We start from the raw sequence: 27,784 nt of genomic DNA, 5'->3' as shown, positions 1-27,784 counted from the left end.
TCGTAGACGGCCATCGTTCTTCTCCTAGATCTATCAACAGTGGTGTTCCTCAGGGCTCTGTCCTATCTCCAACTCTCTTCCTTTTATTCATCAATGATCTTCTAAGCTGTACATCTAACCCTATCCACTCATACGCTGATGACTCCACCCTTCACCTTTCCATTTGGTTCCCGCAACGCCCATCTCAACAGTTACTTCAAGAAACAAGGGATGAGGCTGCGGCACACCTGATGTCTGACTTGGCTCATATCTCTGACTGGGGTAAAAATAATATGGTTGTCTTTAATGCTTCTAAGACTCAGTTCTTACACCTATCAACCCGACAAAATCTTCCACAGGTATACCCACTAATGTTTAATAATATTCAGATTAATCCTGCATCATCCTTGAACATGCATGGGGTTTCATTTACTCGGGACTTATCTTGGAAAGATCATATTACATCTCTTGTAAAATCTGCTTCCAAGAGATTGGGTGTGCTAAGCCGACTCCGCTCTTTCTTTACCCCTGCACAGTTGTTGACTCTATACAGGGGTTTTATCCGCCCCTGTGTGGAGTACATCTCTCATGTGTGGGGAGGCTCCCCACATACAGCTCTTCTCAATAGGGTGGAGTCAAGGGCTTTTCGTCTCATTAACTCTCCTCCTCTTACTGACTCCCTTCAACCTCTGTCTCTTCGCCGCACTGTTGCATCTTTATCTCTTTTCTATCGCTACTTTAATGGTCACTGCTCCTCTGAACTGTCTGCTTGCATTCCTCCACCTCTACGACGGGCGCGTAGCACCCGTCTGGCAGCAAACTCTCATCCCTTTTCTGTCCAACTCTCTAATGCAAGAGTTAACCGTTACTCCTAGTCTTTCATTCATGCAACAGGTCAGCTCTGGAACTGTCTCCCTCTGTCTGTATTTCCTCCTGCCTATGATCTCCAGTCTTTCAAACGCAGTGTGTCCAGGCATCTCAAAATGATCGGATCTTGAATTTGGCTCTCTATTGTATTTTGTTTTTCTCTTGGAGGGAACTGTTACTGCGGGCTCATGGCCTTTGGTTCCTTCTTCCTCACATAAAAAAAAAAAAAAAAAAAAAAAAGTAGTGACTGGACAAGGACCATGGTACTCAAATCCGCGTCACTCAGACAATATGTTTACTGTACATGTATAATGGTACAGTGTGTTCTGGCATCGTTCCATAACTCTCACTTTTACCCCTTCTTACAACCTAGCCCCATGTAAATTACCCCCACTTGCACCCACCATCAGGTAAAACAATGAAAGAGATATAACTGTTGTAATTAAAACATCAGTGGTATTAAAAATAGCATTAACAAAAACAGAAGTTGGGCTGGGTACCCTTTTGTTGATACGTAGCTCCACAGCATTTTCCTCCTGCCCCTCACCCCCAGTGTTGTTGTCAAAGTTTTGCCTTGTATCATGTGGCCTTCTGGAGAGACTTTAGGCCGTATGGTTAGACGAAAATTCATGGGTTTGACAGTTTTAGGGGATGAAACAGAACGAAAATTTATGCTGACCAGAAAAAATTACCGTCATCCTTGGGTTCTCGTGAGTTAGCATTCCGTTTCACATTCTTCGTTTGATATCGCGCTTCCCTACACATTTCAGACAGACTAAGATGGCTAAACTGCTCAGTCAGTCTGAAATGTGTTGGGAAAAGTGATACCGAACGAAAAATGTGAAACGGAATGCTAACTCACGAGAACACATGGATGAGAGTGCTTTTTATTTGGTTTGCAAACATTCTCGTTCCATTTCATCCCCTAAAACTGCCAGACCCATGAATTTTAGTCTAACCATAAGGCCTAATGTCTCTTCCGAAGGCCACACGATACAAGAAAGCAAAACTTTGACAACATTATCGGTGGGGGATGGGGGAAGAGTGCCGGGAAGCTATGTATCAACATACAAAAGGTACTGGAGCCAACCCACCCCTGAATCACATCATCTTTACATTTCTGCCCGGAATCGTGCTAAGTCTGTTCTTCGCTCTACTAAAAATAATTTCATCCCTACTAAATGCTCTCAACTCTCCAACTCGAATTCTTCCCGCTCCTTCTGGCACCTTGCCAAAAATCTTTCTAACAACTTTACCTCATCATCCTTCCCTCCTCTTTTCTACTCTGATGGTTCTGTAGCTATTTCTTCTACTGATAAAGCAGATCTCTTCGCACAGACTTTCTCCTCCAATTCCACCTTAGACGATTCCGGTGCTGTTCCTCCATCACTTCCCCCCTCTGACTTCCTCATGGCTGACATTAAAATGTCTTCAGTTGATGTATTTTCTGCCATCATTGGCCTCAGTACTAACAAGCCACATGGGCCTGATGGGGTCCCTCCTGTTGTTCTCAAGAACTGTGCTTCTGTGCTTACACCCTGCCTAGGCAAACCCTTTCGCCTTTGTCTGTCAACTTGTACCTTTCCTTCTTGCTGGAAGTTTGCTCTCATTCAGCCAGTCCCAAAGAAGGGTTACCACTCCCAACCCTCCAACTATCGTCCAATTGCTTTAACGTCCTGTATTTCAAAAGTTTTCGAGTCAATTCTTAATAGAAAAATTTTAAGGCATCTTTCCTATCACAACCTTCTTTCCGATCGTCAGTATGGGTTCCGTCAGGGACGCTCCACTGGCGATCTTCTCTCGTACCTTTCAGACTCCTGGTCATCCTCCTTTCGGGACATTGGCGAAAGCTTTGCCATTGCACTTGACATCTCAAAGGCTTTCGATCGAGTCTGGCATAAATCTTTAATTTCCAAACTGCCCTCCTACGGTTTCTATCCTTCTATCTGTGCCTTCATCGCTAGCTTCCTTTCTGGTCGTTCTATAGCCACTGTTGTAGACGGCCATCGTTCTTCTCCTAGATCTATCAACAGTGGTGTTCCTCAGGGCTCTGTCCTATCACCAACTCTCTTCCTTTTATTCATCAATGATCTTCTGAGCTGTACATCTAACCCTATCCACTCATACGCTGATGACTCCACCCTTCACCTTTCCATTCGGTTCCTGCAGCGCCCATGTCAACAGTTACTTCAACAAACAAGGGATGAGGTTATGGCACACCTAATGTCTGACTTGGCTCGTATCTCTGACTGAGGTCAAAATAATATGGTTGTCTTTAATGCATCTAAGACTCAGTTCTTACACCTATCAACCCGACAAAATCTTCCACAGGTATACCCACTAATGTTTAATTATATTCAGCCTAATCCTGCATCATCCTTGAACATGCTTGGGGTTTCATTTACTCGGGACTTATCTTGGAAAGATCATATTACATCTCTTGTAAAATCTGCTTCCAAGAGATTGGGTGTGCTAAGCCGACTCCGCTCTTTCTTTACCCTTGCACAATTGTTGACTCTATATTGGGGTTTTATCCGCCCCTGTGTGGAGTACAACTCTCATGTGTGGGGAGGCTCCCCACATACAGCTCTTCTCAATAGGGTGGAGTCAGAGGCTTTTCGTCTCATTAACTCTCCTCCTCTTACTGACTCCCTTCAACCTCTGTCTCTTTGCCGCACTGTTGCATCTTTATCTCTTTTCTATCGCTACTTTAATGGTCACTGCTCCTCTGAACTGTCTGTTTGCATTCCTCCACCTCTACGACGGGCGCGTAGCACCCGTCTGGCAGCAAACTCTCATCCCTTTTCTGTCCAACTCTCTAATGCAAGAGTTAACCGTTACTCCCAGTCTTTCATTTATGCAACAGGTCAGCTCTGGAATTGTCTCCCTCTGTCTGTATTTCCTGCTGCCTATGATCTCCAGTCTTTCAAACGCAGTGTGTCCAGGCATCTCAAAATGATCGGATCTTGAATTTGGCTCTATATTGTATTTTGTTTTTCTCTTGGAGGGAACTGTTACTGCGGGCTCATGGCCTTTGGTTCCTTCTTCCTCGCATTAAAAAAAAAAAAAAAAAAAAAAAAAAAAAATAAGGGTACCCAGCCCAACTTTTTTGTTGATGCTATTTCTGATACCACTGATGCCATTAATTACAATAATTATATATCTTTCACTATTTTACCTGAAGGTGCGTATAAGTGGAGGTATTTTACGTGGGGTAAGGTGGTAAGGAGAAGTAAAAATGAGAATTTCTCTGATGCTCCACATAATGCCCTATAGGCCTAAGCTTCTTAGTCAGCTTCAGGAAAAATATAAATTTTCACAGCTACAAGGTACTCATCACTTCCTACGCCCGATCTTTATCTTCTCCTGGTCCTTCCAAATCGTTATGATGGTGCTTTCATTTACGCCATACTTTTTTTGCTACTTCTGTAAACATATGCTTTACTTAAAGCAGTAGAAAGACCTTACCAGTTCAATTCATATTCCTCCAGTTTGTTTTCGGTGTTTTTCTGATTATTTTCAGGGTGATAAATTACCACTTCCTGCTGAAAAACTTCCCACTTTTTATCATCATGTTCCTTAAGCCGTGCCTATGATTGTCTTGACGTACTCAGAGATGGTTTTCATCTCCCAGTTTCCCAGCTGGATGCTAGGTTAGATTAGGTTAAATTATTAGTGGAAAAATTTCTAGAGAAGGGAAAGAAGTATGCGGCTTTCATGGATTTGGAGAAAGCATATGACAGGGTGGATAGACAAGGATTGTGGAAAGTGTTAAGAATATATGGAGTAGATGGGAAGTTGTTGAATGCTGTGAAGAGTATGTACGATGGTGTGAAGGCTGCAGTGCGTGTGGATGGTGAACTAAGTGAATTTCTCTCTTTGAAAGTTGGATTGAAACAGGGATGTGTCATGTCTCCATGGTTGTTCAATCTGTACATGGATGGGGTACTAAAAGAGGTACAAGGTAGGGTAGTGGATGTTGGAGTGGCCCTGGTGAGAGAGGATAGTGTTTGGAAACTCCCTGTACTGTTGTTTGCAGATGATACTGTGTTGTTGAGTGAAGACGAAGGGGAGCTGCAAGGCTTGGTGGATGAGTTTGGGAGAGTGTGTAAGAAACGGAATCTAAAGGTGAATGTAGGGAAGAGTAAAGTGATGGTCTTTGAGAGAGGTGAAGTCAGTGAATGTACAGCGAGGTTGGATGGTGAGGAATTGGAAAATGTGAGTACGTTTAAGTACTTGGGTAGTGTGATGAGTAAGGATGGAGGCTTGGAGGGTGAAGTGCTTGAAAGGGTACAGCAGGGAAGAAAGGTTGCTGGTTCTTTGAAAGCAGTGATAAGAAACAGGGAAGTGAGCATGGAAGTGAAAACGTTACTATATGACAGTATTGTGATACCAACTCTAACGTATGGAAGTGAAGCTTGGATGTTGTTGGAAAGACACAAGTCAAGAGTGAGAGCAGTGGAAATGAGTTATTTAAGAGGAGCCTGTTGAGTCACATGGAGAGACAGGCTGACGAATGAGGATATAAAGGAGCGTTGTGGTGTGGATGTGGTTGTGATAGGAAGCGTTATGAGGAACACACTGAGGTGGTTTGGCCATGTGGAGAGAATGGAGGGTGAAAGACTGACAAAGAGAGTGTATGTGAGTGAGGTGGAGGGGGGAAGAGGGAGGGGGAGGCCGAGGATGAGATGGAGGGATGGGGTGGAGAGGTATATGAGAGAGGGGGGGTGAGTTGGGAGCAGGGCAGTGAAATACCGGGGGATGGCGACTTGGAGACGATTTGTTTGTGGCCAACCCAAACGAGATTGAGGCGTCTGGCAATAGATAGATAGATAGATTAGGTATAGTTAACCTAGGTTAGGCCAAGTGTAGTTAAATACTTAGGACAGGCCCTTTCGCTGTAACCCTGACGAGTCAAATGAGTTGACACAGTGTAACACAGCTGAAAACAACGGAAAACAGATTTAGCATGAAATGTTTATTTACCACCCAGAAGTAATCTGACATACCACGTTGAGTACACCACTTCCCGTCCGATCAGTGAAGTTAAGCAACGTTGGGTCTGGTTAGTACTTGGATGGGTGACCGCCTGGGAACACCAGATGCTGTTGGCATAATGTTCTCCCTACGTGTCAAGTGGGGTTGGTGGAGGATTAGTGCCCCTCCCTGTAAAACAATTAACTCTAAGCCGTTGGCCACCCCGTTTGGGATACATGGCGTCTGGCAATGAATGAATGAATGAATGAGTAAGAATTATAGTCTGAAAGAGAGAATGAGGGAGAGAGCAGGAGTTAAAGACGCGGATAGTTAGAGCTGTGTGTGTGTGTGTGTGTTCTTACCTACCTAATTGTTCTTACTTAATTGTATCTTTACAGGAATGAGTCAAGCTCGTACTGTCCCTTGTCTTAAACCATAATTATCGTACATATCCTTAAATTTGTGAATTGTTTTGGCACACACTATTTCATTCGGTAGTGCATTCCATTGATCAATTGCTCTTACGTCTTTATCACCTCTCTTCTTATGCAGTTTTTTGCAGTGTCCTCTTGCTGATGCTTCTCCATATGTTAAGTAATCATTTATGTCTATTTTCTCCTTCCCTGATATGCACTTATATAGCATTATCATGTCACCTCTTTTCCTTCTCTCCTGTAGTGTTGGTAGATTCAGTTTATTTAGTCTTTCTTCGTAGCTTAGGTCCCTTAAGCTTGGTATCCATCTTGTAGTGGCCCTTTGAACTTTTTGAATCTTGTCTATGTGCTTTTTGAGATGAGGACTCCAGACTACTGATGCATATTCCAGGGTTGGTCTAATGAATGATGTTATTATCCTTCTTAGCATGTCTTCATTTATGTATGTGAATGCTATTCTCATATTTGCAAGCAGTGTATACATGTTCCGTACCTTCTCGCTGATGTGGTCAACCGGAGATAGTCTGTTATTGATAATCACACCTAGGTCTTTCTCTCTTTCTGATGTGTATAAGGTTTTATTTCCTAACTTATAATCCCAATCAGGTCTTTTTCCACTTTTACCAAACTTGATTACATGACACTTGTGCACATTGAATTCCATTTGCCATGTATTACTCCATTCATGAAGTTTATTTAATTCTTCTTGTATCTCTTTACAAGAGTCTGTGTTAGTAATTCTCCTTTGTATTTTTGCATCATCTGCAAACATATTCAGATAGCTCTCATTTCCAGTGTTACTGTTTATATCATTTATATACACTAAAAACATGATTGGTGCCAGCACTGAACCCTGTGGTACTCCTTTCCATGATGAGTAGTTTCCTCTTAGTACTGTTCTCATTTCTCTTTTTATGAGAAAGTCTTGCATCCAACAAAACAGTTTGCCTCAAATTCCTCCTTGATGGTACAGTTTCCATAAAAGTCTTTGGTGTGGTACTGTGTCAAAAGCTTTCTTGAAATCTAAATAGATACTGTCCACCCATCCTTCCCTTTCCTGTATTGTGTTTGTTACTCTGTCATAGTAGCTCAACAGATTAGTAACACATGATTTTCCTTTTCTGAAACCAAACACTCTTTCTGTTATCATGCTGTGTTCTTCTAGATGATTTACCGAAGCTTTTCTTATAAGCTTTTCTAATACCATGCTTACAACACTGGTCAGTGATACTGGTCGGTAGTTGAGTGGATTTTGTCTATTTCCTTTCTTGAATAAGGGGACAATATTTGCTTTTTTCCAAATATCAGGTAGTTTACCTTGACTCAAGGATTTCTTGAAAATTAAAAATAATGGTTTACTTAACTCCTTTGCACATTCTCGTAGTACCCAGCATGAAATTTCATCAGGACCACTTGCTTTTCCTCTTGTCTAATCTACTTAACTCCTCCTGTATTACTTTTTCTGCTATTTGTATATCTGGGGTCGGATGCACTAACGCAGTTACGGTCCCGTAACTCGCTACGGGCGGGGGAAAAGGGAGCAGCGTCGTATGTTGGCATGCACTAAACACTTTTGGAGACCTTACGGGAGCCGAAGTTACGATCGCCGCTAGGGTTGGGACCGACCACCCTTAACGTCTCCCGTATCTTTCAGACACCCGAAAATAAATTGAATTAAGCATTCTTTCGTGTAAACGAATTATTTCAATATACTGGGTAGTTAATAGAGGTGCTGTACAACAATATACAATGCGCTGAATTGTACATTAGTGTAAATTGGTGGTTTCAGTATGTGTTCATTAGTGTTCTACTGTATTATATGCTCATCAGTGTTGTGTAGTACTATAAATTAGCTTTAGGTTGGTAGAAAATTATAGTGTGCTTTAATGTTGTCTATAGTAGTGTACAGCAATATTAGTGTGAAATAGTGTAAGGTTTAGTGCTGTAGAGTAGTATAATATGTTCTGTTATGCAGTAGAGTACACTGTCAGGACAAGAACCTCTAGGAGAATAGCCTAATAGGTCAAGCCCCTAGAAAAAAAAAATCCCTTTTCTAATATAGTTTCAAGATAGATTAGGTTAATTTAAAATCAAGGTTAGGTTATTTTTGATTAGGTTAATTTTTGTTAGGTTAGGTTTGTTTATATGTGGACTGGATTATTGTAAGGTTAGCTTTGTTTAATTTGGGCTCATGTAAGGTTAGGTTAGTACTGGGTTAGGTTAGGTTAATTTAAGAATTAGGTTAGGTTAGGTTAAATGTTGGTTAGATTAGGTTTATTTTTGTTAGGTAAGATTTGTTTATTTTTTGATTGAGTACTGATAAGGTTAGCTATGTTAAACTAATGTTAGGCTAATTTGATTGAGTATTGATAAGGTTAGCTATGTTAAACTAATGTTAGGCAAATTTAAGGTTAGGTGAGATTAGGTTGGTGTAAGAATTGGGTTAAGCCTTGGTTACTTTTAGTTTAAATCAGATTATTTTAAATTTAGGTTATTTAAGTTAGGGTAGTTTATTACTGGAATGGGGTAGGTTAAAATTATCTTAATTTATTAGGCTAGGATAATTAAAGTTTAAGGTTATGTTGAGTTAGGATATGATAGTTGTGTGAACAGGGCAAGGGGAATTTTGACATTTCAAGGGGGCAATTAAAAAAAAAAAAAAAAAAAAAAAAAAAAAAAAAAAGCCAAAACGATCATAAAAGCCTCTTATGTTGGTTAGATTTTATGTTTTTTGGCTTTTGATTTGTGCCTTCTGAGAGTAAGGACAAAATTTGGATCCTCACATAATTGTTATGGCCACATAAAAGTACAAAATCTTAATATAAACAGATTATACCAAAATTTTCACTAAAACCACTAAATTCCATGCCATAAAAATTTAAGATTAAGCTGAGTATATATTTATTCAAAACTTCAAAGGAGGGATGGAATCCCTCTTGGGACTTAGAAAGGAATTATTCAGTATTTTCTGGCAAAAGTGAGGAATGACTGAGAACAGTATATATGTGAATCTCAGAGCAAGGTTAGAGTTGGATAAATTTAGCTTGTTAGGTCGATTATTATTATTATTATTATTTTTTTTTTTTGCTGGCCTAAGTTAGCTTGTTCTGTGGCTCTTATGTTTCTTCAGCTAAGTTCTGTTAGGTTAGGTTTTTTAGTTAGGTATTGTTAGGTTGTTAGGTAAGGTGAAATTGTTTGGTTAAGGTTTGGTTAGGTTAGGCTCGTTGGCTTAGCTTAGGCTGTTCAGTTACCTTTGGTCAGGTTACTTTAGGTTCTTAGGTCAGGGTACTGTTAAGCAAAAAATAAAATAAAAAACTACAGAAATTTATTTTCTTTGCTGAAGCTTTTATCCCAGGGTGCTTTTTCTATGGTGCTTTTGTTCGGCATAAAATGTCAGGTGCAGTACTGTACAGTGTACAACAGTGTCCGTTTTGTTTTGCAGAACACACATTAATGTAATAAGTGTTGTACGGTTGAAATGTTAAATATAACAGCGGTTCAGTCTGTACAGTATACTGAAGGCATTTTAATGTACTCGTTCATTATTGTATAATAAATGTGCAGTACTGCTGCACAACATGCAGCAGTAGCTATGCTGGTAATATTGTGAGTAATGCTTTCTGCTCACTGCACTTCCCAAACTGGCAAACGCTTCATATATTTCATCCAAGCCTGTCCTTTGTTTTGTTTTTGAGTTCTTCTCAGCTGAGAGTCAGTGTCACCAAACACGTTGATTGGCTGAAGCGTCTAGGCAGAGAAGCATCCTGCGTTGTGATTGGCCAGAGCGACCATCAGCTGAACGGGGAAAAATTCCCTCAAACACAGCGAGTTTTTCCCTGCCCTTAGCCTTACGGTCACCGTACGATGGTGGGAGAAATGTTAGTACATAGCAAAACACTGACTATCGTATGGGGACCGTAGCGGCGGCGTCCTTACGGGGACCTTACGGGGACGTGTTAGTGCATCCGCCCCCTGGTAGTATGTGTGGACATGCATGTTCCACATAGTCCCTCTCAAAATTTTTTTCTTCTGTAAAAACTAATTGGAAATTCTTATTTAGTGCTTCACAAATATCTTTCTCTTGTGTATAAGTGATTCCCTCGTCCGTAATTGATTGTATTATATCTTTTACTTTGGTTTTGCTTCTGATATAGCTGTAAAACAGCTTTGGTTGATCACTACTTTTATTTATTATATCCTCAAACTGTTTTTGGGCTTCCCTCCTTATTCTTTTATAATCGTTTCTTGCCTGTTTGTAATTATTATACGCCCTTTCACTATTATGTCTTCTGTATCTATTCCACAACAAATCTCTTCTTTCTTTTGATTTTTTACATTCTGTATTGAACCATTTCTGTATTTTCTTATCTGCTGCTTTGTGCTGTGGGATGTACTTCTGGACTCCTATTTCATAAAATTCACAGAATTTTTTATATAGAGCATTTAAATCTTGTCCTCTAAGCTCATTTTCCCAATCATCTTCTAAGAAATACTTCTTTATGTCTTGATAATTTCCCTTTTTATAGTTTAGGCTCTTTTTGTAACTATCATTGCTGTTTACTGTGTCATATGCTATCCTGAAGTTATAATTAAGTACTGCATGATCGCTTTTGGCGAGTGGAGGGTGATATATTAAACTGTCAATATCATTTTCTTGCCTAGTAAATAGTAGATCTAGCACTGAAGGTACATCGAGTCCTCTTTTTCTGGTGGTTTCCCTCACATGTTGTGTTAGGAAGACCTCTTGTACGAGATCCAGGAGCTTTTGGTCCCAACAGCTTTCTTGGCTAATTATATCTAGAGTACTCCAATTTATATTTGTATTGAAATCCCCAGTTAGTATAATTCTTTCTGATTTCTCTTCCATTTTATGTAGTAATGATCTTAAACTCTGAATTGTACTCTCTGCCAGGTCCTCATATTCATCTCTTTCCCATGTGTTTGATCTGGGTGGCATGTACAAATTGGCTACAATTACTTTACCTTCAGATATGTTGATCTCTACTGCAATCAGTTCTACTTGTCATGGTATATCTAGTTTTATTTCATTGACTTTTAGATTTTTCTTAGTTAATATTATAATTCCTCTTCCTTTTTTTAAATATCTGTCTCTTCTCCATATATTGTATTCCTCTAAGTTTAGTATCTCATTGGATATCCTTGGTGTTAATTTGTTTCAGTTAGGCATATTATTTGTGGCTCATTTTCTCTGACATAATCATTCATCTCTAGTAATTTAGATACCATTCCATCCACATTTGAGTACATCAACTTTATCATCTTGTTTATATACTTGTCATGACATGGTTCTACTACCTTCCTCCTTTTTATTCCATCCTGTTTGTGTACCACTTTCGTACCTGCACTCCTATTACTTTGTAAAAAAATTTCTTCTTCTTCTCTTCTGATCTTCCCTCATTTTTTGTTTTTGCTTCCTCCCTTTTCTCTTTCAGTAATTCCAGTTCCTCTTGTGTTAGGCATCTTTTTGTCCATACATTTTTGAACTCCTCTTTTTCCTTAAGATTCTTTGCATTTTTTAGTATCTCTTCCACAGTGTTTACACTCGGGAAAGTCACCTTTAGAGGTCTTGTCTTGCTTTTCTCATATTTCCCTAACCTTTTGTGTACCTCTATGTCTTTACTACAGATTTCCTTTGATACTTCTTTCAATAAGCTCATTACATTTGCCATCTCCATTTTGTCTCATGTGATCTTGTTTTTAACTTCTTCCTCTTCTATACCAGTGATTACTATAGATTTGTTTATATCTACTGAACCTCTGACTAACTTTGGATTGTTTTGGATTATTCTTTTCACCTCCATTTTAATGCTTTTTTCCTCCACCCTTGTTTCTAAGTCTTTCTTTACTTTCACCATTTCAGCATACGTGGTTTCCACATCATTTTTGTAGCTTTGTACAGCTTCATTCACCTGTGTTATCTTCTCCTCAATATCACTGCTCTGGTCAGTAAGACTACTTACTTGCTTAATTGTCTCTGTGTCATTTTTTAACTCTCCCATAACACTCTCGTGATTGACTACTGTACTTGCCATTTCACTCATTTTCTTCCTAAGTGTACTCAGTTCCACTGTTAGGTCACTGATGGTTGTGTCTTTCTTATTGGCCTCCCTTCCTAGTTTTTCTATTTCTTCCTTTTGCAAGTGCATCTGCTTCTTTATATCATCAATTTCATTTTTGAAAGCCATTTCTAGTTTGTTTACACGTTCAACCAGTCTATTGTGAGTCTCCACTTCAACCAGTTCTTGGTAGAAATCATCATTTTGCTTTTTACCTTTATCCATTTTCTTTTCCAAATTTGCTTTACTAAAGTATGTATCCATTTTGCAATACTAAAAGTGCAGAGCATGTACTTACAATCCCCGTGTTGTTGTAGTCTAAACAAACCTCAGATGACTCAGCGTATTCTTTCGTCTTGGTTCACTTTCCTGTTTGAACAAGTCTTGTTTAAACTTATTATTTTTTTCCTTTTAATAATGAAAAATCATTTAGTCTAACCTGGTACAGAGCTTGACTCATACAAAGATACTAATTTAGGTAATGCCACTGGCCGTGTTGATTCGGTACGGAACGCCGATGTCGCACGTCCGCCTCAATTGAATCCCTGTGTGTGTGTGTGTGTGTGTGTGTGTGTGTGTGTGTGTGTGTGTGTGTGTGTGTGTGTGGTGTCCCCGTGCTGCTTGCCAAGCTGCCAGTTACTTAATTTAAATAATCGATGGTTAACAAGGAAATTCCTGTCTAATTATTGCACATTACTAAAAAATCTATCTATCTATCTATTGCCAGACGCCATAATCCCGTATGGGGTGGCCATTTGACTCTGAGTTATTTGTTTTACAGGGAGAGGCACTAACCCTCCACCAACCCACTTGACACATAGGGAGCACGTATGGTTTGGTTATATAATAATTAATAAATTACTGATGTCATGTAGAGCAAACATCATTGACAGAATTGATGAAAGTACTATTTTTTGTCATTAATAAATACTGTACAATCAAACCATCGGCATATATGTATGTACTCATCGACTCCGGACCTGTTTTCGTCGCGTGAGTAGAGAGGAACGCGGTAACGCGTGAGTATGGCCAAAAAGTAGCAGTGCTCTCTGTTCCATTACTTGCCAAAAAAAGTAATGGCATTACCACCATCACTATTAAAATAGTAGTGGCGCTATGTAGCGCCACTACTAATAGCGGTGCTATTCTTTACTTTGCTGATAACCATATGCCCAGTTGGTCCAAAATGTGTTGGGAAGCATGAAATCGAATGAAGTTTGTGGAACTGAACCCAGACTTATGAGAACACATGTTTTTTTTTTTTTTTCCTGATTAACATACAGTTTCGTTCCATTTCGTCCCTCGAAATTGCAAAACCCATAAATTTCATTTAACCATCCGGCTTTGAGTGTGCCCAGGAAGCACATTTCCATTCTGTATGTGTATTCATCTCACCACTTGGAACCCTCAGCCAGGAACGATGCTCATCCAGTCGTTTCAAATCTAACCATAGATTTTTCTTGAAAATATGCTCAGTGTGTTTCCCGGGCAAAATTTTCTCAATATAACACCTAACCTATCCCACTAGGGCTGCTTGGCTGAGGTGGCTGGGTGTGGTATTGAGATAAATACCCATACAGAATGGAAATATCCGTCCAGGAAAAGTACCCAGAGTTTTGATTGTGACGTCATTGCGCGCAACTTTCAGATTTAGTTGCCAGGCCAGCTGACTTCCTGCATGAGCTCGAGTTTTTCTGCGCGTTGACATGACTTATCTCACTATGTTGACCACATTAGAACAGGATCATATTACTCAACCACGCGTTACTCAAGAATTGAGTGTAAATGAAATGGAACCAGAGAATGAGGATTTAGAGGTGAGCATGGAAAACATGTAGCAGTGTATAGGGTACTTAAAACATGTCTGTGGCTGCCTACACTAAGGCTCTGTCAGTGGTGATAATGCTCTTGAAGCACGTATAGTAATCCAGTGTTGTGCTGCACTTAATCCTTTTGCACTATGAGTTATAATTGTTTAACACTGCACATTCTGTTCTTACTTGTGCCATGCCAGTCCAACCACCAGTTTGCACTCTGCATTTAATCCTTTGCATTCTAAAATCTAATTTCTTAACACTGCACAACACTGTAAATTCCCATGTGGTCTAGTGGCGGGGTATTGCAGTTTATTCACTGTTTATCCATTGTGGTGAGCGTCTAGCCTGGATGATCGTTAGGCGGTAACTAGGGAGGCGAGGATGTAAGGGGCAGTGCATAAACACAGCTGTTTGGTGCCACACGCCGAGTTCAAATTATGGATGAAAAAAATAGTTTTTTTTTTTTTTTTTTTTTTTTTTTTTAAGGCCCAGGCCCACAATGTCCAGGTAGGGGGGTGTCCGGATAGTGGGCAGATTATTGTATTTTCTTCTCGTATCGCGTGCTGTGCCACTGCTGGATCACTGATGTAGTGTACCACTTTGGCCCAGACAGCATAGTCTCCGTCCACCCTTACTTGGCTCTTCCGTGCCCTTTCGTTTGTCACCATCTCATTCTCTGTCACAAAGTTCCAGTCGGGACCTGGCTGTGTAGGTACAGTACTGTAATTGGAAATCCAAGCAAAAGTCCAAGACTAACTTTTTTATAATTATCTTGTTTCTTCATCCTCCATCCTTCTTCTACTACCTTCACGGACCTTCTGAAGGTTTTTGCATTGCTGTGGAGTGTGTTTCTTGCAACCAGTTGTCATGACAGCTGGGTACGTTGAATGCCGTATTAGTAATCAGCAACATCCAGGTAAGGGTAAATATAAGTAATTAATTATTATAATTATTATTTTTTCATTCATCATCCAATCTTACATTGCCCCATGAAGAGTGTAGGAGCCCGGGGCTAGGCAAGTTGGTCCTGACATTTAAGATGAAAGTGACCAGCCTCACTCATCCCTGAGTGGCATTACATGAGCAATAAATCCCAACCATCCCTTGGATATAAACCTACACAGGCTCAGTCCAACTGAAGCTCCATAATTACCCACTGTTATAATTATAATTAATTATGTATAATGTATAATAACCAGAAACATCCAGGACTTATCTTTTTTTTGTTTCCTAACAAATGAAACGTAGAATTGTTCAAAAAGTGCAGTAGATGCTCCACCTTTCCTTCCAGTTAAAAATCGTAAATATTCATCATTAGTAAATTTACCCTTTTTGGGAGGGGGGGGGGGGCAAACTTGGACTGTCTGTACGTTTCTACTCCTCACCCTGCCTTCGGGTGGGAAAAGAGGTCCGGATGATGATGATGATCATGATCATGATGATCATGATCATGATTCCCCCCCCTCCAAGAAAAGTGTATTTGCATCTAATTTCCCTAGTTTGCAAGACAGGGTTGTTTTTCAATGTTTCTGTGCAGTTAATAGTATTGTTGACATGTATATAATCATTACTGGAAGTTTAATATAAATTTTCTTAATAAAAAGGCATTGATCTAATCTTATGTCATTATCCTATTTAATATGTCTTCTGCTGTAGAAACAAAATAACCTGCCCAATCAGTATTCATGAAGGTGAAATACATGGGGGAGGGTTAGTGCCCTTCCCTGGAAAACAGCTAACTAAAAAGACGAACAAGAAGCCTCGGACAAGGACTGACCAAAGGATGATGACCAAGGACCGGACAAAGGACATGGTAATTGCAACATGGAATGTAAGAGGTGCGAATGATGAGATGAAAGAGAGAGAGATTGTCCAGGTGCTTGAGGGTGCGAAAGTTGATGTATGTGGAGTAACTGAAACTAAATGGTAAGATGAGAGTGTGAGAGAATAGGAGTATGGATGGGGTATATGTGCAGGAGTAGGTGTAAATGAGAGGGCAAAAGAGGGAGTGTGTATAGTTGTGAGTAAAAGATGGAAGATGAACATAAGAGAGTATGGATCAGTTGGGTCAAGGATTGTATGGGTAAGATTGAAAGTTGGAATACAAATGTGGGCAATTGTATGTGTGTATGCGCCAACGCAAGATCGTGCAAGCAGAGTGAGAGAAGAGTTCTGGACAAATGTGGAAGTGTGCAAGGAAAAGTTCGGAAGGAATGAGAGAGTGTTTTTGATCGGTGATATGAATGGTAAAGTTGGGAATGTGAAGGTGGATGGAATAGTTGGTGAGTTAGGTGTGCCTGCTGAGATAGATGAGAATGGCAGTGCATTAGTGGACATTTGTGCTGGGAGGGGGTTGGTGATAGCCAATACCCTCTTCAGGCTTAAAATGGTCCACAGGTATACATGGCGAGTGATGATAAGAGTGGGTGGTGAACTGAATGAAAGGAAGGCAATGATTGATTACGTGTGTGTGGATGAAAGGATGCGAAGATGTGTAATGGATGCAAGAGTTTATAGAGGTTGGGGGAGTGGACTTTCTGACCACTACTTGGAAAAAGGCAGAGTATAAGAGAGAAGTGGAGGAACGATTGGGCAAATATGAATTGGAGCAGATGGGAGACGTGGAAGGTGTGTGTAGGACATTTACAGAAGAAATATGTGCAGCATGTGATGTGGTGTGTGGAAGGAAGAGAAGACGGAGGGGGGTGCAAGGAACAGCGTGGTGGACTGAAGAGGTGAGACAGGCTGTGGCACAAAAGCAGAAAGCATACAATGAATGGATGAAAAATAGGGGCATGGAAGAAGTTGAGAGGGGGAAGAGAGAGTTATATGTAGAAAGAAAGAGAGAGGTGAAAAGATTAGTAAGAGAGAGTAAGAAGAGAGTGGATGAGGAATTTGGAAGGAATTTGAGTGTAAAGTGGAGGGACTGCAAGAAAATGTTCTGGAAAGAGGTGAAAAGAATAAGACAGGGTGGAAGTGAAGTTAGCAGGGGAGTGAAAGATAAAAATGGTAGATTACTAGTGGAGAAGGGAGGAAAAGTGAGCAGATGGAGAGAACACTTTAAGGAATTGTTGAACATAGAGGATGGAAGTAATGCGAGTATAAGTGGCTGGGGAAGGGCTGGGAGAAGGAGGGAGGTGAGAAGACAGGAAGAAATCAGTAGGATAGAAGTTGTGGATGCAATGAAGAAAGTTAAATTGGGGAAAACCCCAGGAATTGATGGAGTGTGTGGTGAAATGCTGAAGCATGGGGGAGAGATAGTAGTAGAATGGATGTGGAAGATGTGCAGATAGGCCTGGGAGGAAGGTAGGGTCCCGGAGAATTGGAAGTCAGGTATAATTATTCCCTTGTACAAAGGAAAAGGGGAAAAAGAAGTGTGTGGTAATCATAGGGGCATTTGTCTTCTTAGTATAATAGGAAAAGTGTATGGTAGGATACTATTGACAGAGAGAAAGAACAGAGAAATTAGTTGGAGAAGAACAGGGAGGATTTAGGAAGGGAAGAGGTTGTGTAGATCAGATATTCATTCTTAGATCTTTAGTGGAAAAGTTTCTAGAGAAGGGAAAGAAGTTGTATGCGGCTTTCATGGATTTGGAGAAAGCATATGACAGGGTGGATAGACAAGGATTGTGGAAAGTGTTAAGAATATATGGAGTAGATGGGAAGTTGTTGAATGCTGTGAAGAGTATGTACGATGGTGCGAAGGCTGCAGTGCGTGTGGATGGTGAACTAAGTGAATTTTTCTCTTTGAAAGTTGGGTTGAAACAGGGATGTGTCATGTCTCCATGGTTGTTCAATCAGTACATGGATGGGGTACTAAAAGAGGTACAAGGTAGGGTAGTGGATGTTGGAGTGGCCCTGGTGAGAGAGGATAGTGTTTGGAAACTCCCTGTACTGTTGTTTGCAGATGATACTGTGTTGTTGAGTGAAGACGAAGGGAAGCTGCAAGGCTTGGTGATGAGTTTGGGAGAGTGTGTAAGAAACGGAATCTAAAGGTGAATGTAGGGAAGAGTAAAGTGATGGTCTTTGAGAGAGGTGAAGTCAGTGAATGTACGGCGAGGTTGGATGGGGAGGAAATGGAAAATGTGAGTAAGTTTAAGTACTTGGGTAGTGTGATGAGTAAGGATGGAGGTTTGGAGGGTGAAGTGCTTGAAAGGGTACAGCAGGGAAGAAAGGTAGCTGGTTCTTTGAAAGCAGTGATAAGAAACAGGGAAGTGAGCATGGAAGTGAAAAAGTTACTACATGAGAGTATTGTGATACCAACTCTAACGTATGGACTTGAAGCTTGGACGTTGTTGGAAGGACACAAGTCAAGAGTGAGAGCAGTGGAAATGAGTTATTTAAGAGGAGCCTATGGAGTCACATGGAGAGATAGGCTGACGAATGAGGATATAAAGGAGCGTTGTGGTGTGGATGTGGATGTGATAGGAAGCGTTACGAGGAACACACTGAGGTGCTTTGGCCATGTGGAGAGGATGGAGGGTGAAAGACTGACGAAGAGAGTGTATGTGAGTGAGGTGGAGGGGGGAAGAGGGAGGGGGAGGCCGAGGATGAGATGGAGGGGTGCGGTGGAGAGGTATATGAGAGAGGGGGGTGTGAGTTGGGAGCAGGGCAGTGAAATGGCAGGGGACAGGGTGGCTTGGAGGCGATTTGTTTGTGGCCACCCCAAACGGGATTGAGGCGTCTGGCAATAGATAGATAGATAGATAAAAAGAATAAACCATCATCACCTTTATAACTCATATAAATCGAAAACTAATATACAGTAATCACTCCAATATCCGGAGTAATAGAGCCATCGGTAGGTTCAGTTATTGGTTTCGTCCGGATATTGGGCCCCAGCTTATGGACTTGTACTTATGGACCCTAACTCAGAGAAACACCTATACAACTCCCTCTGGACATGCATAGCACCTATTTAACACCCAAATCACACCAATAAGGCACATAAATGACTGAAATAAATGCCAAAGAAACATAAAATGAGGGTTTAGAAGTATGTTCATACATTAATAAACATTCTGGTACTTACGGACCCTAACCTAGCCTAACTCTGAAAAACATATTCCTACTGCACATGCATGAGGTAAGTATAGTATGGAAAAAAGTACAGTATGAAACATTCTGGTAGGTATAGTATGGAAAAAAGTACAGTATGAAACATTCTGGCTACTTACAGCAAGTCCCTGGCCACCTCGATGAATAACCGCCTCCTCTCGGACTCTGACAGTAAGAACGATTTCCTGAAGCACTTGCAGTACACTCTTCCTGAAGTCTTGCACTGAACTTAGTCAATAACACAGAGAAGTCCGTTCTCTTCACAGTGTTCACTTTAGTCCAAATAATATTCCATTTTAATTTAGTGTTGCACATTAACTTTTCCCAAGTTTTTTTTATTTTCGAAAGCCAAAACAAAGAAGGTTAGTTACGTTAAATTTTGTTTCCACTGAGTCTTTTCTTTCATTTCGAAAACCTTAACACAACACACCGTTTTTTTCACTGCACAACACTCAAAATTCCCGTGTGGTCTAGTGGAGAAGTTCTTGCTCTTTATTCACTGTCAGAGTCCGAGAGTATCACTGGCAGGCGACCAAGGGGTGCATCGGTGGGTCGTGGTGATGGCGTACCGACTACAGAAGACTCTGAAGATAGCCGCAAACTCACATCGAGCGGTGACTCCACTGTAGCTGATGTGCTGGGCTGTGGCTCGGAGCATGAGGGCCTGTCTTGGGGAGGCAACGGAGTGGAACCAGGGCTTGGCACAGCGGGGGTCACGGGCCTGAAAAAACTGTCAATCGTTGACTGACGGAAGGACCGACGATTCTGGCGATTGATGATGCGCTGCCTGAAAGCACGCACTTCCTCCACGAGTCCCAAGGGCCCCATCTCCCTGTCTCAGTCCGGGTGTTCCAGGTAGTCTAGGACGAACTCTAGATGTTCCCGGGGTGCGCTCAGCTTGGGGATGGCTGGAGTAGTGTCCTGCTGAGAGGAGTCCGCATCATCGTCGCCTTCGTCGTCGGAATCTTCAAGTTCGGGACTGACACCAGCAACCGAAGACGCGATCTCGATATCAGACAACGTCTGATACCCAGGATCGCCCTCGTCGTCGTCCAACCACTCACGTACATCGTCCACATCAACAACGTCGCCGTGCGTACGTAGCCGTGCATGGAAGTCATCCACGTCAAAGCCCAGAAAATCGTACTCCACATCTGTTCCGAGAAGCAGACGAGACCAACCATTTTCAAGAGTTTTCACAGGGACTTCCTTCCATGCACTAGCCCAGTTGTACAGCGCAGACTTGATGTTGTAGCGGCGAAGGTTTTCCAAAGTCCGCTTGCCTCGAGTGTCACGTCCTTCCCTGCGCTCGTCCTCGTCCTCGAGAACAACCATCACCTCGTCCAGGAACTTCCGACGGTACAGGCGCTTTGTTGCCACGATCACTCCTTGGTCCATGGGTTCAATGAGAGCAGTCGTATTAGGTGGCAGAAACATGCACCTAATACGGCCATTCTCAGCAACCAAGCGCTTGTCGCACAGGTGGGCAGGTGCATTGTCGAACAGAAGGAGAGCCTTTACCTGGTCGCGTGGGATTCCCAGTGTCTTCGTCTGGTACTGGATGACCTCCTTGACGAAGTGATGGTGAAACCAGTCTTTGAAAATCACAGCTGTGAACCATGCTTTCAAAGAATGGTACGACAGGAAGGACATCCATCACCCCACGAAGGCACCGAGGCTGCTTTGCACGGCCAACAACAACGGGCTTAAGCCGGTGCATGCCATTAGCACTGGCACAACACAAAGCAGATATCCGTTCCTTAGAAAGCTTGCGGCCAGGTACATGCTTCTCCGTCTCCTCGGCTAGAGTGTTCGTTGGCAGTGAGCGATAGAATAGGCCAGTTTCGTCTGCGTTATAGACTTGACCGAGAGTGAGGCCCTCCCTGTCGATCAAGCCTTTCACCTTGTGCCGAAACTCGTCAACTCCATCCTCATTAGCGTCCAATGCTTCGCCATGTGCTTTACGGTTAGTAAGGCCATGTCGCAACTTGAACGCGAAGAGCCAACCCTCGGATGCCTTGAAGTCTAGGGCGTCGTGAAGCCTTGCAAACTTCTCAGCAGCAGCCTTCAGCTCCGTTCCACGTACCATCACACCAACTGCACGTTGCTGTCGGTACCAAATCAACGTGGATCGGTCGATTTCTGCAAACTTGGGGGTAAACATAACCTTCCTTTCCACGTTGCGTTTGCTTCTCGACGAGAAGTCAGCCATGTACTGCATGAGTTTGTCTCAGGAATGTTTGATATCGAACAAAGTCGACCGGGCCAGGTTATACTCGAGGAGAATGCGTGATGAAGACCAACCCGCATCAACTTTCTCCAATATCTCCCTCTTCTTTTCCAGAGTCAACACCACTCTCTTCCTTTTCTCAGGTGGCGGGGCCATCATCACACACACTAAGAGGAGGGCCGAGAGCAGCAGGAGGCCTTGCAGCAAGTACGGCACCACCACAAAAGCGAGCACGTGGGCAGCCATTGCGAAGAGCGTAGGTCCAGTCGCGGTGAGAGACAGGCGGGAAGTGGGGAGGATGCAGCGGCGCTCTATCGGACGTCGGAGGAATGACGAACCAAAATAATGCTCTCCCGCGGCGCACGCAGCAAGTTCAAATTACGGACGGCAAAAAATCGATTTAAAAAAAAAAATTTTTGGGTTTTCGGACCATTTTGGGAATGTTGGATCCCAGGATGATAAGGTCCGGGTAGTGGGGATGTTCGGTTATTGGGCGTCCGGATATTAGAGTGATTACTGTTCTTGCTAAATAAACTGATATATAAATAAATGACAAGGAATCGACTTGACAGCGAATTGCACCGAAACCGTGGACTCAACGAAGTGTGCGAAAAACTGTTTACCAAAAATGGATTAGTTTGTTTCCTCGCCACAAGCGAGCACCCATTTCGAATTTTTCGTATTTCCTTTTGTATTGCTTTTCATATCATTGAGACAGATACTTTCATATTGTGGAATTTGCCTTTTGTTCATCGCTTTCGTAACATCGAAAATTCCTACTTCGGGTTTTCGTTTACCAAGGAATTACTATATGGTAACCACCCAGCATAGTAAATGGTTTCCTGGTGTACAGAAAACCATTTGGCTTGTCACTCAGTGTAGAGTCACTTGTAGACAGAAGGAAAGGAAAGAATGAAGGAAAGAGAGGCATATGAGGAAGGATGGAAAGAAGGAAGGAATTGAGGAAAGGGCAGGCACCCGAGAACAGCAGTATATAAAGTGAGTGGATGGTGAGCACCCCCACCAACCACTAGTTAAGCACAAAAATTAGCATAGCAATTTGTATAATTGAAAATACTTTATTAGCATGCATTTGACCCTGATTATTCCTGTTCACCACTTTGGGATGTGGGCAACACTGTGTGAAACTCATGTACTTCCCCAGCTGTGATGGTGTGGGCCAATGAAAAAGAGCTGTCGTGGCTAAAAGGTCCTGACCAATGAAAACAGTGCACTCTTGTGATGGTGTCATGGGCTGATATGCATGACCAATGTTCCTGAAGCAAGTGTGTGTGTGTGTGTGTGTGTGTGTGTGTGTGTGTGAATTTCGGCCTCAGCCCAGCTCACTCACTGGGTGGTGTCATGGGCTGATGTGTTGGACCACTGCATATGAGGCATGTTTGAGTGTGTATGTTTGCAAGTCTTGGTCTCGGTCCTGCTCACACATGTGATAACGATGTTTTTAAGCTGAAAATTATGCTATAATGGTGGGAGTGCAGATTTTCATCTCACAGTGGTAATGAAAACTATGATAACCGAGTGCTGTATAACTGAGAGATCACTATATTGTAAGGTGTTTGTGTTAACTGTTGCTGGTGATGGTGATGGTGGTGGTGGTGATGGCAGCATCAGCAACCATGATGGTGGTGGTGAGGAGGGAGGAGGAGGAGGAGGAGGAGGTTGGTTATAATGATCATGATGATAAAGTTGATGTACTATTTGCAGCGTGGTGCTAATCTGCAGTGTTCCAGGGTACCATGTTGGAGATAGTCGCCATCGTTGGGGCCACATGAAAGTGCGCCAAACTTTACACCAGCACTGCTCACCCTTGCCCTCCTCTGTACCCGTCATCGCTCAGTGCTCCTCTATAGGTAACTTCATCACTGACCCTTTAGTCTGGGGATTTATTTTTTATTTTATTTTATTTTTCTACCTTCAAATAGTTTCAGTAAACTAGTAAACTTCAGAAGGATCTCAAGTTTTATACCGGGAGTCCTCAACTTATGAAAATAATAGATTCCTGAAGGTCTTTCGTAAGTTGTTTTTTCGGAAGTCATTTTTTTTTCCTTTAAACTTCTGTCAGTCCTAGTAGTTCTTATTTTTATGCATATATGGTTAATATAAACAAGCATAAATACAAAGACTGTGTTATATTTACGTATTCTGTACAGTACTGTGTAAGAAAAGTTCCTTGTCCTTTAAAATTGTTCCTACAGTTAAGGGATTCATTTTCAACACATGTGCCACATCACTCAGCCTCTCTCCTCTCTCCACTCAAGTAATTATGTCCACTTTGGTTTCCATTCTAATTGCATGCCACATTCTCCTGCAGCCATCATCAATTTCACTACATCTCCGTTTCTGAGGCATTTTGAGGGAAATACTGTAGTCAAGTCTAAATGACAAAAATTGCTGCTGATGTTACTTGTGTTGATAACAACAATGCTCTGAGCTACCAAGTAGGAGGAAGGCAGGAGTGCATAGTCGGTATCTGTTGGGAACAACGGACTTGTACTTGGCGCACGGTTTGTCTGTCTCTATCTATTTATTGCCAAATGCCTCAATCCCATACAGGGTGGCCACAAACAAATCGCCTCCATATCGCTCAGTCCCTTGCCATTTCACTGCCCTGCTCCCAACTCACACCCTCCTCTCTCATATTCCTCTCCACCCCATCCCTCCATCTCATCCTTGGCCTCCCCCTCCCTCTCCCCCCCTCCACCTCATTCACATACACTCTCCTCGTCAGTCTCTCACCCCCTATCCTCTCCACATGTTCCTCCTAATGCATCCTATCACATCCACATCCACACCACAATGCTCCTTTATATCCTCATTTGTCAGCCTGTCTCTCCATGTGACTCCACAGGCTCCTCTTAAATAACTCATTTCCACTGCTCTCACTCTTGACTTGTGTCCTTCCAACAACGTCCAAGCTTCAAGTCCATACGTTAGAGTTGGTATCACAATACTCTCATGTAGTAGCTTTTTCACTTCCATGCTCTCAAATTGTTTCTTATCACTGCTTTCAAGGAACCAGCAACCTTTCTTCCTTGTTGTACCCTTTCAAGCACTTCACCCTCCAACCTTCCATCCTTACTCATCACACTACCCAAGTACTTAAACGTACTCACATTTTCCATTTCCTCCCCATCCAACCTCACTGTACATTCACTGACTTCACCTCTCTCAGAGACCATCACTTTACTCTTCCCTGCATTCACCTGTAGATTCCGTTTCTTACACATTCTCCCAAACTCATCCACCAAGCCTTGCAGCTCCCCTTCGTCTTCACTTAACGACACAGTATCATCTGCTAACAACAGTACAGAGAGTTTCCAAACACAATCCTCTCTCACCAGGGCCACTCCAACATCCACTGGCCTACCTTGTACCTCTTTTATTACCCCATCCATGTACAGATTGAACAACCATGGAGACATGACACATCCCTATCTCATCCCAACCTTCAAAGAGAAAAATTCACTCAGTTCACCATCCACACGCACTGCAGCCTTAGCACCATTATATATACTCTTCACAGCATTCAGCAACTTCCCATCTACTCCTTATATTCTTAATACTTTCCACAATCCCTGTCTATCCACCCTGTCATATGTTTTCTCCAAATCCATGAAAGCCGCATACAACTTCTTTCCCTTCTCTAGAAACTTTTCCACTAAAGATCAAAGAATGAATATCTGATCTACACAACCTCTCCCCTTCTTAAAGCCTCCCCTTCCTTCTCCAACTAATTCCTCTGTTCTTTCCCTAACTCTGTCAGTAAGTATCGTATGATACACTTTTCCTGTTACGCACGGTTTGAATCAGTAATTTTTATTTTTTTTTTACCTGAAAATTATTTCTTTCATAACTGTGAATTTTTCATAAGTCGATACTTTGTAAGTAGAAGACTGACTGTAAAGGGTGCAAGGTTATATCTTACTCCACCAGTTTTAACCCCCATCCACCGGGTAACGTCTATATACGTCACAATCTGGCTTCCATGAGGCTGTCAGTTAGCGGTTATACAAGCAAGTATCTTCCTGCCACTATTTGAACCCACGACGATTTTCTCTCATCACCATGGGGTAGGGAAGTACCCAGGGTACCCCACAGATGTACGGTTAATTTTCCTTACGGCATTGTCACGGTGCGAAGTGACATCTTTCTCAGCCTCTTCGTCGCCAGCCAAAGTTCAGCCCTTACTGCCGGGGAAAGGGCTTAGCGACTGTGCCATAGGTCATGCCCTGGAGGAAACTGTGTCTTATCATGAGTGGTGATACTTCCTTGGAAGCAGGGGGAAGCCATCATGTAAAGAGTGAAGTGTCGCATCCTCTGTCCCCAGTCCTCCCTGAGATGCCTGAAAAGCCTCTCAAATTGCTACAGGAGGAGGGTAGGGCTTATGACAGGGACAACTTTACTTCTGAGGAAGGGGTGGATGATCCTGGTCACCAAGAAAGCAAGGGAGATGGTGACAGTCATCTCCTCTATAAACGCAGCCGCCTCATCTCACACCACTCTCGCGGCCAGTTTGCCGGAGTCTCTCCCTCCAACATCCCTCATCACCACAACCCAGTGCATCGAGGGCATTATCTCCACAACCTGGCCTGTCACATGTGGAAAGTTGCACTCTGTCCCAACGTAATGTGACCAGGCTGCCAGCATCTCCCCAGGGAAGCATCGGGTGAGTTATCACCCCCATACTCCCCCACCTCTTCCTCTCCTTCCCCCTCCCTTGCTTGCCCATGGCCGTCCCTGTGGGCATGCACATGGGAGTGGGTATGGGCATGCACGTGATTTGAAAAAGTGTGCTGGCCAAAACTCATGGCCAAGGCTCCCAAGTGTTGGAAAAGTGGATGCCTTTGTATGGGAGGAGGGGGGAGGATTCGAGCCCTTTGTGCCTGCCTTTGATGCGGAAGGGGCAAGTGTACAGTTTGAAGAGCTGTTGCCCAGACCCTGGACTATGATGGCAATTTTTAAGTCCATCTTTACCACTGCTGTTATGCAGTACCTGGTGGTAATAATAAACTACCACCAGGCTATCAGTTCGCGCTAGCTGGAGGTTTCGGCAAGCGAGAGTACGAAAATGAAGGATTGGATACGAGTGGAGGTTGGGGAGTTGTTTGTATGACTTGCTTTGAGCATGATGGTGGCCCATGTGAGAAAACATGTTCTCCGTGATTATTGGTCGCAAGATGAACTTGTGGGCACACCTGTCTTTGGGAAATATGTGGCCATATTATGGTTCCTGCACTTCGACAGGAATTCTGGGCCAGTACCCAGTGTCAGGTTATGGAAAATAAGACCCATCCTGACCATGCTCAAGGAGTTTTTTTTGCCATTCTTTTCCGGCCGTTTCAGAAAGTGGTTATTGACAAGTCGCTTGTGTTGTTCCGGGGCCATTTCGCATTTATTCAGTGTGTTCTTTCAAAGTGTCATGTTTTGGATTGAAGTTCTTTGTCCTTTGTGACTGTAAAGCTGGATATGTGCTTGATGTAATATTTAGTCAGTTACAGATGTTGATACATCTAGTGATGATCCCCATGTTTTCTCTGCATCAGTTGTAAAACTGCTCATGGACAGGTATTTCAACAGGCGCCACATTTTGTACACTGATAACTATTAAACGTCTCCAGTGTTGACTGAGTATTTTCTTGAACATGGTACTGGGTCTTGTGGAACCGTCCATGCCAGTAGAAAGCATTTTCCATCTTTCCCAGAAAAAAACAGAGAAAGGTGCCCTCCAAACCTGGAAATGTAGTAACATGTTAATCCTTATGTGGCACGACAAGTGTAAGGTTAACATGTACTGTAGACCAAGGCAAGACAGACTTCAGGACCAGGGAACCTTTGTTCAAGCCCGATGCTGTCAACAACTACAACATCAATACGGCTCGTTGATAAGTTGGGCATGCAGTTTTGGGAAGTTGATTGCCTCTGTAAATCCTGTCGATGGTACAAGAAGGCATTCTTACACCTTGAGATTGCTATCCTGAACAGTTACATACTTTTCAAGCAGGTTTGGGAAAGGTATTTTTCTCTACAAGAGTTTGAGCAAGAGCTAACATACAAGCTCCTTGCAGAGTATGCAACTGCACAGTTGACAGGTGGGAGGTGGGACACATGCCAGGTGGCGATGGCAGATAGGCTGAGCTGCAATTAGTATTTTCAGTGTCACTGTCTTGTCGACATAGGCTGTACACCTGCAGGTCGTCCGGCCTACGGACATTGTCACATGTGCAGAATGACAAAATGCCCCCCCCCCCATCACACACACACACACACACACACACACACGGAAGGAAACCCTCTACCAGTGTGAAGAATGCAAGGTCCTGCCAT

The 27,784-nt window shown here is 42.5% G+C and overlaps 1 protein-coding gene and 1 non-coding gene across 2 annotated transcripts in view; both read left to right on the top strand.

Annotated features, from left to right (window-relative positions):
- The window catches only part of LOC145411023 (tyrosyl-DNA phosphodiesterase 1-like), a 281,158-nt gene that overhangs the window by 111,960 nt on the left and 141,414 nt on the right, over positions 1–27,784 (top strand). Inside the window, exon 6 of the mRNA XM_080281084.1 lies at positions 23,165–23,310. Coding sequence (XP_080137210.1) covers positions 23,165–23,310 — 146 coding nt within the window. The remainder of the gene's footprint in view (positions 1–23,164; positions 23,311–27,784) is intronic.
- LOC145411077 (5S ribosomal RNA) lies at positions 5,842–5,960 on the top strand. Its single transcript, XR_013899369.1, has one exon. It is a non-coding gene; the product is annotated as a 5S ribosomal RNA (ribosomal RNA).

Source organism: Coenobita brevimanus, chromosome 87 (genome assembly GCF_032717465.1).
Source record: "Coenobita brevimanus isolate Jiangsu-jjx chromosome 87, ASM3271746v2, whole genome shotgun sequence".
Taxonomy (NCBI): Eukaryota; Metazoa; Arthropoda; class Malacostraca; order Decapoda; family Coenobitidae; genus Coenobita; species Coenobita brevimanus.
The sequence above is the reverse complement of the archived record's forward strand: the minus strand, read 5'-3'. Positions and strand labels throughout refer to the sequence as shown.